The sequence below is a fragment of the Pongo pygmaeus genome, chromosome 18 (genome assembly GCF_028885625.2).
Source record: "Pongo pygmaeus isolate AG05252 chromosome 18, NHGRI_mPonPyg2-v2.0_pri, whole genome shotgun sequence".
Taxonomy (NCBI): Eukaryota; Metazoa; Chordata; class Mammalia; order Primates; family Hominidae; genus Pongo; species Pongo pygmaeus.
In genome coordinates this window covers 6,633,652-6,647,047 of record NC_072391.2, presented here as the reverse complement: position 1 = coordinate 6,647,047, position 13,396 = coordinate 6,633,652, and the positions used below count along the sequence as shown (strand labels likewise).

At 63.5% G+C, this 13,396-nt stretch overlaps 1 protein-coding gene and 1 pseudogene across 1 annotated transcript; one reads left to right on the top strand and one right to left on the bottom strand.

The window, feature by feature from the left end:
- The first annotated feature begins 1,366 nt into the window (after positions 1-1,366).
- On the top strand, positions 1,367-2,182 carry LOC134738601 (olfactory receptor 7E24-like; annotated as a pseudogene).
- A 7,425-nt stretch (positions 2,183-9,607) lies between these two features.
- LOC129026289 (putative uncharacterized protein FLJ45355) lies at positions 9,608-12,745 on the bottom strand (the record flags this gene model as incomplete). The annotated part of the gene is given in 4 exon segments (XM_063654566.1): positions 9,608-9,765; positions 11,533-11,692; positions 12,422-12,500; positions 12,660-12,745. Coding segments are annotated over 4 exon segments (483 nt in total), but the record flags the coding sequence as incomplete, so codon positions are not given.
- Positions 12,746-13,396: the final 651 nt, after the last annotated feature.

Genomic DNA, 13,396 nt, shown 5'->3' with positions numbered 1-13,396 from the left:
TATCCCCTGACCTGAAGTTCTGGTTTCCCTGCATTCCAGACAGGACATTTTGTTTCGTCCTTCTCTCAGTAAGTACTGAGTACTGTGAGAGGAACAAGTGAGTCTCTTTGGTTTCTGATTCCCCAGAGCCGATATCTTGCTTGGCACATAGGAGGCAGCAAAAGCAAACATCTATGTTGATGATTGAACTGACACTTCCTTGCTTCACCAAAATTGGCTGTCATCAGCGTGACTTTGACTTACTTCTTTTTGTTTTTTGTTTTTTGAGACGGAGTTTTGCTCTCGTTGCCCAGGCTGGCGGGCAGGGGTGTGATCTCGGCTCACTGTAGTCTCTGCCTCCCAGGTTCAAGCCATTCTCCTGCCTCAGCCTCCCGAGTAGCTGGGACTACAGGCGCGTGCCGCCATACCGGGAGAAGTTTTTGTACTTTTAGCAGAGGCGGGGTTTCACCATGTTGGCCAGGATGGTCTTGATCTCCTGACCCCGTGATCCGCCCTCCTCGGCCTCCCAAAGTGCTGGGATTACAGGCGTGAGCCACCGCATCCAGCCAAACTTTCTGATGAATACTCTAAGTCCACCTAAGCTAAGGACAGGAGTTAGAGCTTCCATGAATTTTAAAACAAGACCCACCGATTTGAGGAAGCAATTACTCTCTTGAAGGAGAAAAGTCAGAAAACACAATGATGAAATCACTAGGACCTAACTGGCCTGTGGAACTATTTCCTGCTTATGAACTCTCAACTATCATTTCATTTCCAGATGGCATGGTCTCAGCTGTTATACAGTGTTTACGAATGGTCTACATCAAGGGAATTTATATCAATCTAGAAGAATAAACAAAATATTTGAGTTCCTAATTTCCTTTAATTAGGATAACCTTTTCCTTAAAGTGAAGACAATGGTTTTATTACATCTCTTTCTTCGGAAAACATAGGCTGTATTTTCTAGCAATAACGAATTTGTTATATACGATGATCTGGTTCCTGGAATGTTCTTGAAGCTAGTGTCTCTAAGGCAGGTGTGTACAGCAAGACGTGAATAACACAGCAATCGATGTTGAAAGCATTATATGGCAATTGAGTTTGTCAGAACTACCAAATGTTGCTGAGTGTGGATTGCTCTGAAATCTGCAAACATTACTTCTGAATTCCTTGTATCCAAAATGCAGACGCAATGCCGGCTGTTGGTTTACTTGTTTCCGATTTTTCAACCCTCTTTTCTAGGCAAAAGATGTCCAAACGATACAGACCCACAGAATCTAACAGATGTCTCTATATTCCTCCTCCTCGAACTCTCAGACGATCCAGAACTGCAGCCGGTCGTCGCTGGGCTGTTCCTGTCCATGTGCCTGGTCATGGTGTTGGGGAACCGGCTCATCATCCTGGCCGTCAGCCCTGACTCCCACCTCCACACCCCCATGTACTTCTTCCTCTCCAACCTGTCCTTGCCTGACATCGGTTTCACCTCCACCACGGTCCCCAAGATGATTGTGGACATCCAATCTCACAGCAGAGTCATCTCCTATGCAGGCTGCCTGACTCAGATGTGTCTCCTGGCCATTTTTGGAGGCATGGAAGAGAGACATGCTCCTGAGTGTGATGGCCTATGAGCGGTTTGTAGCCCTCTGTCACCCTCTATATTGTTCAGCCATCTTGAACCCGTGTTTCTGTGGCTTCCTAGATTTGTGGTCTTTGTTTTCTTTTTCCTCAGTCTTTTAGACTCCCAGCTGCACAACTTGATTGCCTTACGCATGACCTGCTTCAAGGATGTGGAAATTCCTAATTTCTTCTGGGAACCTTCTCAACTCCCCCATCTTACATTTTGTGACACCTTCACCAGTAACATCCACATGTATTTCCCTGCTGCCGTATTTGGTTTTCTTCCCATCTCGGGGGCCCTTTTCTCTTACGGTAAAATTGTTTCCTCCATTCTGAGGGTTTCGTCATCAGGTGGGAAGTATCAACCTTCTCCACCTGTGGGTCTCACCTGTCAGTTGTTTGCTGATTTTACGGAACAGGCGTTGGAGGGTAGCTGGGTTCAGATGTGTCATCCTCCCCGAGAAAGGGTGCAGTGGCCTCAGTGATGTACACGGTGGTCACCCCCATGCTGAACCCCTTCATCTACAGCCTGAGAAACAGGGATATGAAAGGTGTCCTGCGGCGGCCGCACGGCAGCACAGTCTAATCTCAATATCTTCTTATCTGTTCCATTCCTTTTGTAGGGTGGGTTAAAAAAGACAGCAAGGTCAAATAAGAATGATATCACAGGGTGCACACCCACTGTCACATTACGAGTAATACCTCCCTAGGATAGAAAAAATACTGTCACAGAGTACACACACATGGGGTACACCCGTGGTGATATTAGAAGCAGTATCTCCCTGAAATATGATGAAAAATAGCACAGGGTGTGCACACTGTGTGATACGAGGAGTCATATTTACCCTGAATATTATGACTCATATGACGGGTGTACACACACAGGCTACACGCACTGTGATATCGGGAGTTGCATCTCCCTAGGATATTACAAATAATATCACAGGGTATACACTATGTGTGAACATCCACTGTGATGTTTGATATCATATCTCTCTACGAGATTACAAATAATATGAAAGTGTGTGCACCCATGTGACATATTAGGAGTAACATCCTTCTAGGGTATTACAGATAACATCACAAGGTGTACACCTTCTGTGGCCTTTTGCACACACTTTGTGCCATTCAAGGAAACATCCCCCTAGGATATTACGAATAATAACACAGGCGGTTGACACCCATGGTGTACATCTCCTGTGCCATCAGGAGTAATATTCCCCTAGGATATTACGAATACTATCACAGCAGGTGTACACATATGGTGTTCACCCCATGTGATATTAGGAGGAACATGCCCCTAGGATATTAGGAATAGTATCACAGGCGTTGAATACGCATGATATACACCCCCGATGACATGAAAAGTAACATCCCCCTAAGATAGTATGAATAATATCACAGGGAGTACACCCCGTGTGACATTGGGAGTAACATCCCCCGAGGATATAACGAATAATATCAGGGGGCGTACATGCATTGTGACCCTAGCGGTAACATCTCTTTAGGATATTACAAATAATATCACAGGGTGTACACTGACCATGATATTAGGAGTCCCATTTTCCTAGGATATTATGGATAATATCACAGGAGGTGTTCACACACAACGTGTACACCATGTGTGTACACCCAATGTGATATTTGAAGTCATACGTCCCTAGGATCTTACGAATATTATCAAAGGGTGTACACCCCATGTGACATTAAAAGTGACATCCCTTTTAGATATTCCGAATGCTATCACCTCTTCCTAGGATAACCCATGTGATATTAGGAGTAACCCCTTCCTAGGATATTACGAATAACATCACAGGGTTTACACCCCTGTGACATTAAAAGTAACAACCCCTCCTAGGGATATTATGAATAACATCACAGGGTGTACACCCCTGTGACTTTAAAAGTAACACCCCCCTAGAATATTACAATAATATAACAGGGTGTACACCCCCTGTGACTTTAGGAGTAACACCTCCCTAGGATATTTCAAATGATGTCACTGGGGGCACACCCTCTGTGATATTAGCAGCAACATCTTTCTAGGAGATTACGAATGATATCACAGGGTGTACACTCACTGTGATATTAGAAGGAATACCTCCCTAGGACATAAGCTATCACATCACAGAGTGTACACACATGGTGTACACCCACTGTGTTATTAGAAGCAATATCTCCCTATGATATTAGGAAAAATATCACAGGGTGTACCCTCTGTGGGATACTAGAAGTAATGTTTACCATGGATGTTACAAATAATATCACAGGGTGTACACACATGGGGTACACCCACTGTGACATTAGGAGTTATATCTCCCTAAGATATTGCAAAGAATATCCCAGTGGGTGTACCCCATGTGTGTACACCCACTGTCATCATTAAAGTAGTATCTCTCTATAAGATTACAAATAATATCGGAGGCTATACACCCCCTGTGACATCAGGAGTAACATCCCCTTACAATATTGGGAGCAATATTGCACGAGGTACACCCCTGTAACTTTAGGGGTAACATTCCCTCAGAATATTACTAATAATATCACAAGGTGTACACGCATTGTGACATTAGGAGTAATATTCAGGTAGCATATTTTCCATACTATCACAGAAGGAACACACCTGTGACATTAAGAGTGACATCCCCCTAGAATAGTAAGAATACTGTCACACGGTGTACACCTCCTGTGATATTAGGAGAATCATCTCACCAGAATATTACGAATAATGCCACAAGGTGTTATCTTCTGTGACATGAGGGGTATAGACCCCCGGGAAATTATGACTACTATCAAAGGGCGTACACCCCTGTGACATTAGGAGTAACATCCTTCTAGAATATCATGAATAATATCACAATGTGTACACCCCTTGTGTCATTAAGAGTAAAATTGCCCTAGGATATTAGGAAATAGAACACAGGGAGTACACGCCGTGTGATATTAGAAGTAACATCCCCCAAGGATATAACGAACAATATCAGAGAATGTACATGCCCTGGGACATGACTAGTAACATCTCTTTAGGATAATACGAACAATATCAAAGGGTGTACATGCAATGTGAAATTAGGAGTGAACTCCCGCTGGGATATTACGAATTTTATGACAGGGTCTACACGCCCTGTGACAATAGTAGTCACGTTGTCCTAAAATATGACGAAGAATATTAAAGTGTGTACAGGACCTGTGATTTACGAGTAACATTTCTAGAGAAGATTACACGTAATATCACTGTGTGTACACCCCGTGTGAGGATAGGAGTCCCATCCAACAAAACTATAATGAATAATTTCACAAGGTTTGCAACATCTGTGACATTGAAAGTAACATTTCCCTAGAATATGACGATAATATCACACAGTGTACACCCTCGGTGATATGAGGAGTGACGTCTTATAAGGGTAATACGAGTAATTTGACAAGGTGTACAAACCCTGTGACATAAGGAGTGACATCCCTCCAGGATATTCCGAATCATAGAAAAGGGAAAATACCCCGTGTGACAATAAAATCAACGTCCCCTTAGGAGATTAAGAATAATAGCACCAGCTGTACACACATTGTGACATTATTATTAACGTCTCGCTATGGTATTGCGAATAATATCAGAGTGTGTAGAGACTTGTGACATCAGGATTCACATTTCGCTACAATATCACGAATAATATCACAGGGTGTATACCCCCTGGGACTTAAGCAGTGGCATCCTCCTACAATATGGAAAATAATGTCCCAGGGTGTTAACAAAGTGCGGCAGCAGAGAAAACACCCGAGGAGAAAGGGAGAAATATCATGCCGTCTTCCCGCCTGGATATTGCGAGCCACATCGCAGGGAGGTGAGGGCGCCCCCAGCGATGCGGGGAGTAATATCACCACAGACTCCCCCACGGGCTATTACGAGCCACATCGCAAGGGCACGGACGAACCCCCTCGAAGAGAAGACTAATGTCACCCGCTATTCCCACCCTGGATACGACGACCCACAGGGCAGGGGGGCGGGGGACCCACGCAGGCGGGGAGTAATACCACCCCTCACTCCCCAGCTGCATATGACGATCCAGATCGCAGGGGGGAGAAGCAGGCACACGCCGCGAGGGGGGGGCTGAGAGCCAGCCCCTCTTGCCCCCCTGGGCTCTCAGGACCCCCCTCGCAGGGGGGTGAGGCACCCCCCGCGAGGCGGGGGCTGAGAGCCAGCCCCTCTTGCCCCCCTGGGCTCTCAGGACCCCCCTCGCAGGGGGGTGAGGCACCCCCCGCGAGGCGGGGGCTGAGAGCCAGCCCCTCTTGCCCCCCTGGGCTCTCAGGACCCCCCTCGCAGGGGGGTGAGGCACCCCCCGCGAGGCGGGGGCTGAGAGCCAGCCCCTCTTGCCCCCCTGGGCTCTCAGGACCCCCCTCGCAGGGGGGTGAGGCACCCCCCGCGAGGCGGGGGCTGAGAGCCAGCCCCTCTTGCCCCCCTGGGCTCTCAGGACCCCCCTCGCAGGGGGGTGAGGCACCCCCCGCGAGGCGGGGGCTGAGAGCCAGCCCCTCTTGCCCCCTGGGCTCTCAGGACCCCCCTCGCAGGGGGGTGAGGCACCCCCCGCGAGGCGGGGGCTGAGAGCCAGCCCCTCTTGCCCCCCTGGGCTCTCAGGACCCCCCTCGCAGGGGGGTGAGGCACCCCCCGCGAGGCGGGGGCTGAGAGCCAGCCCCTCTTGCCCCCCTGGGCTCTCAGGACCCCCCTCGCAGGGGGGTGAGGCACCCCCCGCGAGGCGGGGCCTGAGAGCCAGCCCCTCTTGCCCCCCTGGGCTCTCAGGACCCCCCTCGCAGGGGGGTGAGGCACCCCCCGCGAGGCGGGGCCTGAGAGCCAGCCCCTCTTGCCCCCCTGGGCTCTCAGGACCCCCCTCGCAGGGGGGTGAGGCACCCCCCGCGAGGCGGGGCCTGAGAGCCAGCCCCTCTTGCCCCCCCTGGGCTCTCAGGACCCCCCTCGCAGGGGGGTGAGGCACCCCCCGCGAGGCGGGGCCTGAGAGCCAGCCCCTCTTGCCCCCCTGGGCTCTCAGGACCCCCCTCGCAGGGGGGTGAGGCACCCCCCGCGAGGCGGGGCCTGAGAGCCAGCCCCTCTTGCCCCCCTGGGCTCTCAGGACCCCCCTCGCAGGGGGGTGAGGCACCCCCCGCGAGGCGGGGCCTGAGAGCCAGCCCCTCTTGCCCCCCTGGGCTCTCAGGACCCCCCTCGCAGGGGGGTGAGGCACCCCCCGCGAGGCGGGGCCTGAGAGCCAGCCCCTCTTGCCCCCCTGGGCTCTCAGGACCCCCCTCGCAGGGGGGTGAGGCACCCCCCGCGAGGCGGGGCCTGAGAGCCAGCCCCTCTTGCCCCCCTGGGCTCTCAGGACCCCCCTCGCAGGGGGGTGAGGCACCCCCCGCGAGGCGGGGCCTGAGAGCCAGCCCCTCTTGCCCCCCTGGGCTCTCAGGACCCCCCTCGCAGGGGGGTGAGGCACCCCCCGCGAGGCGGGGCCTGAGAGCCAGCCCCTCTTGCCCCCCTGGGCTCTCAGGACCCCCCTCGCAGGGGGGTGAGGCACCCCCCGCGAGGCGGGGCCTGAGAGCCAGCCCCTCTTGCCCCCCTGGGCTCTCAGGACCCCCCTCGCAGGGGGGTGAGGCACCCCCCGCGAGGCGGGGCCTGAGAGCCAGCCCCTCTTGCCCCCCTGGGCTCTCAGGACCCCCCTCGCAGGGGGGTGAGGCACCCCCCGCGAGGCGGGGCCTGAGAGCCAGCCCCTCTTGCCCCCCTGGGCTCTCAGGACCCCCCTCGCAGGGGGGTGAGGCACCCCCCGCGAGGCGGGGCCTGAGAGCCAGCCCCTCTTGCCCCCTGGGCTCTCAGGACCCCCCTCGCAGGGGGGTGAGGCACCCCCCGCGAGGCGGGGCCTGAGAGCCAGCCCCTCTTGCCCCCCTGGGCTCTCAGGACCCCCCTCGCAGGGGGGTGAGGCACCCCCCGCGAGGCGGGGCCTGAGAGCCAGCCCCTCTTGCCCCCCTGGGCTCTCAGGACCCCCCCTCGCAGGGGGGTGAGGCACCCCCCGCGAGGCGGGGCCTGAGAGCCAGCCCCTCTTGCCCCCCTGGGCTCTCAGGACCCCCCTCGCAGGGGGGTGAGGCACCCCCCGCGAGGCGGGGCCTGAGAGCCAGCCCCTCTTGCCCCCCTGGGCTCTCAGGACCCCCCTCGCAGGGGGGTGAGGCACCCCCCGCGAGGCGGGGCCTGAGAGCCAGCCCCTCTTGCCCCCCTGGGCTCTCAGGACCCCCCTCGCAGGGGGGTGAGGCACCCCCCGCGAGGCGGGGCCTGAGAGCCAGCCCCTCTTGCCCCCCTGGGCTCTCAGGACCCCCCTCGCAGGGGGGTGAGGCACCCCCCGCGAGGCGGGGCCTGAGAGCCAGCCCCTCTTGCCCCCCTGGGCTCTCAGGACCCCCCTCGCAGGGGGGTGAGGCACCCCCCGCGAGGCGGGGCCTGAGAGCCAGCCCCTCTTGCCCCCCTGGGCTCTCAGGACCCCCCTCGCAGGGGGGTGAGGCACCCCCCGCGAGGCGGGGCCTGAGAGCCAGCCCCTCTTGCCCCCCTGGGCTCTCAGGACCCCCCTCGCAGGGGGGTGAGGCACCCCCCGCGAGGCGGGGCCTGAGAGCCAGCCCCTCTTGCCCCCCTGGGCTCTCAGGACCCCCCTCGCAGGGGGGTGAGGCACCCCCCGCGAGGCGGGGCCTGAGAGCCAGCCCCTCTTGCCCCCCTGGGCTCTCAGGACCCCCCTCGCAGGGGGGTGAGGCACCCCCGCGAGGCGGGGCCTGAGAGCCAGCCCCTCTTGCTTCCCCTGGGCTCTCAGGGACCCCCCTCGCAGGGGGGTGAGGCACCCCCCGCGAGGCGGGGCCTGAGAGCCAGCCCCTCTTGCCCCCCTGGGCTCTCAGGACCCCCCTCGCAGGGGGGTGAGGCACCCCCCGCGAGGCGGGGCCTGAGAGCCAGCCCCTCTTGCCCCCCTGGGCTCTCAGGACCCCCCTCGCAGGGGGGTGAGGCACCCCCGCGAGGCGGGGCCTGAGAGCCAGCCCCTCTTGCCCCCCTGGGCTCTCAGGACCCCCCTCGCAGGGGGGTGAGGCACCCCCCGCGAGGCGGGGCCTGAGAGCCAGCCCCTCTTCCTGGGCTCTCAGGACCCCCTCGCAGGGGGGTGAGGCACCCCCGCGAGGCGGGGCCTGAGAGCCAGCCCCTCTTGCCCCCCTGGGCTCTCAGGACCCCCCTCGCAGGGGGGTGAGGCACCCCCCGCGAGGCGGGGCCTGAGAGCCAGCCCCTCTTGCCCCCCTGGGCTCTCAGGACCCCCCTCGCAGGGGGGTGAGGCACCCCCCGCGAGGCGGGGCCTGAGAGCCAGCCCCTCTTGCCCCTGGGCTCTCAGGACCCCCCTCGCAGGGGGGTGAGGCACCCCCCGCGAGGCGGGGCCTGAGAGCCAGCCCCTCTTGCCCCCCTGGGCTCTCAGGACCCCCCTCGCAGGGGGGTGAGGCACCCCCCGCGAGGCGGGGCCTGAGAGCCAGCCCCTCTTGCCCCCCTGGGCTCTCAGGACCCCCCTCGCAGGGGGGTGAGGCACCCCCCGCGAGGCGGGGCCTGAGAGCCAGCCCCTCTTGCCCCCCTGGGCTCTCAGGACCCCCCTCGCAGGGGGGTGAGGCACCCCCCGCGAGGCGGGGCCTGAGAGCCAGCCCCTCTTGCCCCCCTGGGCTCTCAGGACCCCCTCGCAGGGGGGTGAGGCACCCCCCGCGAGGCGGGGCCTGAGAGCCAGCCCCTCTTGCCCCCTGGGCTCTCAGGACCCCCCCTCGCAGGGGGGTGAGGCACCCCCGCGAGGCGGGGCCTGAGAGCCAGCCCCTCTTGCCCCCCTGGGCTCTCAGGACCCCCTCGCAGGGGGGTGAGGCACCCCCCGCGAGGCGGGGCCTGAGAGCCAGCCCCTCTTGCCCTGGGCTCTCAGGACCCCCCTCGCAGGGGGGTGAGGCACCCCCCGCGAGGCGGGGCCTGAGAGCCAGCCCCTCTTGCCCCCCTGGGCTCTCAGGACCCCCCTCGCAGGGGGGTGAGGCACCCCCCGCGAGGCGGGGCCTGAGAGCCAGCCCCTCTTGCCCCCTGGGCTCTCAGGACCCCCCTCGCAGGGGGGTGAGGCACCCCCCGCGAGGCGGGGCCTGAGAGCCAGCCCCTCTTGCCCCCCTGGGCTCTCAGGACCCCCCTCGCAGGGGGGTGAGGCACCCCCCGCGAGGCGGGGCCTGAGAGCCAGCCCCTCTTGCCCCTCTCAGGACCCCCCTCGCAGGGGGGTGAGGCACCCCCGCGAGGCGGGGCCTGAGAGCCAGCCCCTCTTGCCCCCCTGGGCTCTCAGGACCCCCCTCGCAGGGGGGTGAGGCACCCCCCGCGAGGCGGGGCCTGAGAGCCAGCCCCTCTTGCCCCCCTGGGCTCTCAGGACCCCCCTCGCAGGGGGGTGAGGCACCCCCCGCGAGGCGGGGCCTGAGAGCCAGCCCCTCTTGCCCCCCTGGGCTCTCAGGACCCCCCTCGCAGGGGGGTGAGGCACCCCCCGCGAGGCGGGGCCTGAGAGCCAGCCCCTCTTGCCCCCCTGGGCTCTCAGGACCCCCTCGCAGGGGGGTGAGGCACCCCCCGCGAGGCGGGGCCTGAGAGCCAGCCCCTCTTGCCCCCTGGGCTCTCAGGACCCCCCTCGCAGGGGGGTGAGGCACCCCCCGCGAGGCGGGGCCTGAGAGCCAGCCCCTCTTGCCCCCCTGGGCTCAGGACCCCCCTCGCAGGGGGGTGAGGCACCCCCCGCGAGGCGGGGCCTGAGAGCCAGCCCCTCTTGCCCCCCTGGGCTCTCAGGACCCCCCTCGCAGGGGGGTGAGGCACCCCCCGCGAGGCGGGGCCTGAGAGCCAGCCCCTCTTGCCCCCCTGGGCTCTCAGGACCCCCCTCGCAGGGGGGTGAGGCACCCCCCGCGAGGCGGGGCCTGAGAGCCAGCCCCTCTTGCCCCCCTGGGCTCTCAGGACCCCCCTCGCAGGGGGGTGAGGCACCCCCCGCGAGGCGGGGCCTGAGAGCCAGCCCCTCTTGCCCCCCTGGGCTCTCAGGACCCCCCTCGCAGGGGGGTGAGGCACCCCCCGCGAGGCGGGGCCTGAGAGCCAGCCCCTCTTGCCCCCCTGGGCTCTCAGGACCCCCCTCGCAGGGGGGTGAGGCACCCCCCGCGAGGCGGGGCCTGAGAGCCAGCCCCTCTTGCCCCCCTGGGCTCTCAGGACCCCCCTCGCAGGGGGGTGAGGCACCCCCGCGAGGCGGGGCCTGAGAGCCAGCCCCTCTTGCCCCCCTGGGCTCTCAGGACCCCCCTCGCAGGGGGGTGAGGCACCCCCCGCGAGGCGGGGCCTGAGAGCCAGCCCCTCTTGCCCCCCTGGGCTCTCAGGACCCCCCTCGCAGGGGGGTGAGGCACCCCCCGCGAGGCGGGGCCTGAGAGCCAGCCCCTCTTGCCCCCCTGGGCTCTCAGGACCCCCTCGCAGGGGGGTGAGGCACCCCCGCGAGGCGGGGCCTGAGAGCCAGCCCCTCTTGCCCCCCTGGGCTCTCAGGACCCCCCTCGCAGGGGGGTGAGGCACCCCCCGCGAGGCGGGGCCTGAGAGCCAGCCCCTCTTGCCCCCCTGGGCTCTCAGGACCCCCCTCGCAGGGGGTGAGGCACCCCCCGCGAGGCGGGGCCTGAGAGCCAGCCCCTCTTGCCCCCCTGGGCTCTCAGGACCCCCCTCGCAGGGGGGTGAGGCACCCCCCGCGAGGCGGGGCCTGAGAGCCAGCCCCTCTTGCCCCCCTGGGCTCTCAGGACCCCCCTCGCAGGGGGGTGAGGCACCCCCCGCGAGGCGGGGGCTGAGAGCCAGCCCCTCTTGCCCCCCTGGGCTCTCAGGACCCCCCTCGCAGGGGGGTGAGGCACCCCCCGCGAGGCGGGGGCTGAGAGCCAGCCCCTCTTGCCCCCCTGGGCTCTCAGGACCCCCCTCGCAGGGGGGTGAGGCACCCCCCGCGAGGCGGGGGCTGAGAGCCAGCCCCTCTTGCCCCCCTGGGCTCTCAGGACCCCCTCGCAGGGGGGTGAGGCACCCCCCGCGAGGCGGGGGCTGAGAGCCAGCCCCTCTTGCCCCCCTGGGCTCTCAGGACCCCCCTCGCAGGGGGGTGAGGCACCCCCCGCGAGGCGGGGGCTGAGAGCCAGCCCCTCTTGCCCCCCTGGGCTCTCAGGACCCCCCTCGCAGGGGGGTGAGGCACCCCCCGCGAGGCGGGGGCTGAGAGCCAGCCCCTCTTGCCCCCCTGGGCTCTCAGGACCCCCCTCGCAGGGGGGTGAGGCACCCCCCGCGAGGCGGGGGCTGAGAGCCAGCCCCTCTTGCCCCCCTGGGCTCTCAGGACCCCCCTCGCAGGGGGGTGAGGCACCCCCCGCGAGGCGGGGGCTGAGAGCCAGCCCCTCTTGCCCCCCTGGGCTCTCAGGACCCCCCTCGCAGGGGGGTGAGGCACCCCCGCGAGGCGGGGGCTGAGAGCCAGCCCCTCTTGCCCCCCTGGGCTCTCAGGACCCCCCTCGCAGGGGGGTGAGGCACCCCCCGCGAGGCGGGGGCTGAGAGCCAGCCCCTCTTGCCCCCCTGGGCTCTCAGGACCCCCCTCGCAGGGGGGTGAGGCACCCCCCGCGAGGCGGGGGCTGAGAGCCAGCCCCTCTTGCCCCCCTGGGCTCTCAGGACCCCCCTCGCAGGGGGGTGAGGCACCCCCCGCGAGGCGGGGGCTGAGAGCCAGCCCCTCTTGCCCCCCTGGGCTCTCAGGACCCCCCTCGCAGGGGGGTGAGGCACCCCCCGCGAGGCGGGGGCTGAGAGCCAGCCCCTCTTGCCCCCCTGGGCTCTCAGGACCCCCCTCGCAGGGGGGTGAGGCACCCCCGCGAGGCGGGGGCTGAGAGCCAGCCCCTCTTGCCCCCCTGGGCTCTCAGGACCCCCCTCGCAGGGGGGTGAGGCCCCCCGCGAGGCGGGGGCTGAGAGCCAGCCCCTCTTGCCCCCCTGGGCTCTCAGGACCCCTCGCAGGGGGGTGAGGCACCCCCCGCGAGGCGGGGGCTGAGAGCCAGCCCCTCTTGCCCCCCTGGGCTCTCAGGACCCCCCTCGCAGGGGGGTGAGGCACCCCCCGCGAGGCGGGGGCTGAGAGCCAGCCCCTCTTGCCCCCTGGGCTCTCAGGACCCCCCTCGCAGGGGGGTGAGGCACCCCCCGCGAGGCGGGGGCTGAGAGCCAGCCCCTCTTGCCCCCCTGGGCTCTCAGGACCCCCCTCGCAGGGGGGTGAGGCACCCCCCGCGAGGCGGGGGCTGAGAGCCAGCCCCTCTTGCCCCCCTGGGCTCTCAGGACCCCCCTCGCAGGGGGGTGAGGCACCCCCCGCGAGGCGGGGGCTGAGAGCCAGCCCCTCTTGCCCCCCTGGGCTCTCAGGACCCCCCTCGCAGGGGGGTGAGGCACCCCCCGCGAGGCGGGGGCTGAGAGCCAGCCCCTCTTGCCCCCTGGGCTCTCAGGACCCCCCTCGCAGGGGGGTGAGGCACCCCCCGCGAGGCGGGGGCTGAGAGCCAGCCCCTCTTGCCCCCCTGGGCTCTCAGGACCCCCCTCGCAGGGGGGTGAGGCACCCCCCGCGAGGCGGGGGCTGAGAGCCAGCCCCTCTTGCCCCCCTGGGCTCTCAGGACCCCCCTCGCAGGGGGGTGAGGCACCCCCCGCGAGGCGGGGGCTGAGAGCCAGCCCCTCTTGCCCCCCTGGGCTCTCAGGACCCCCTCGCAGGGGGGTGAGGCACCCCCCGCGAGGCGGGGGCTGAGAGCCAGCCCCTCTTGCCCCCCTGGGCTCTCAGGACCC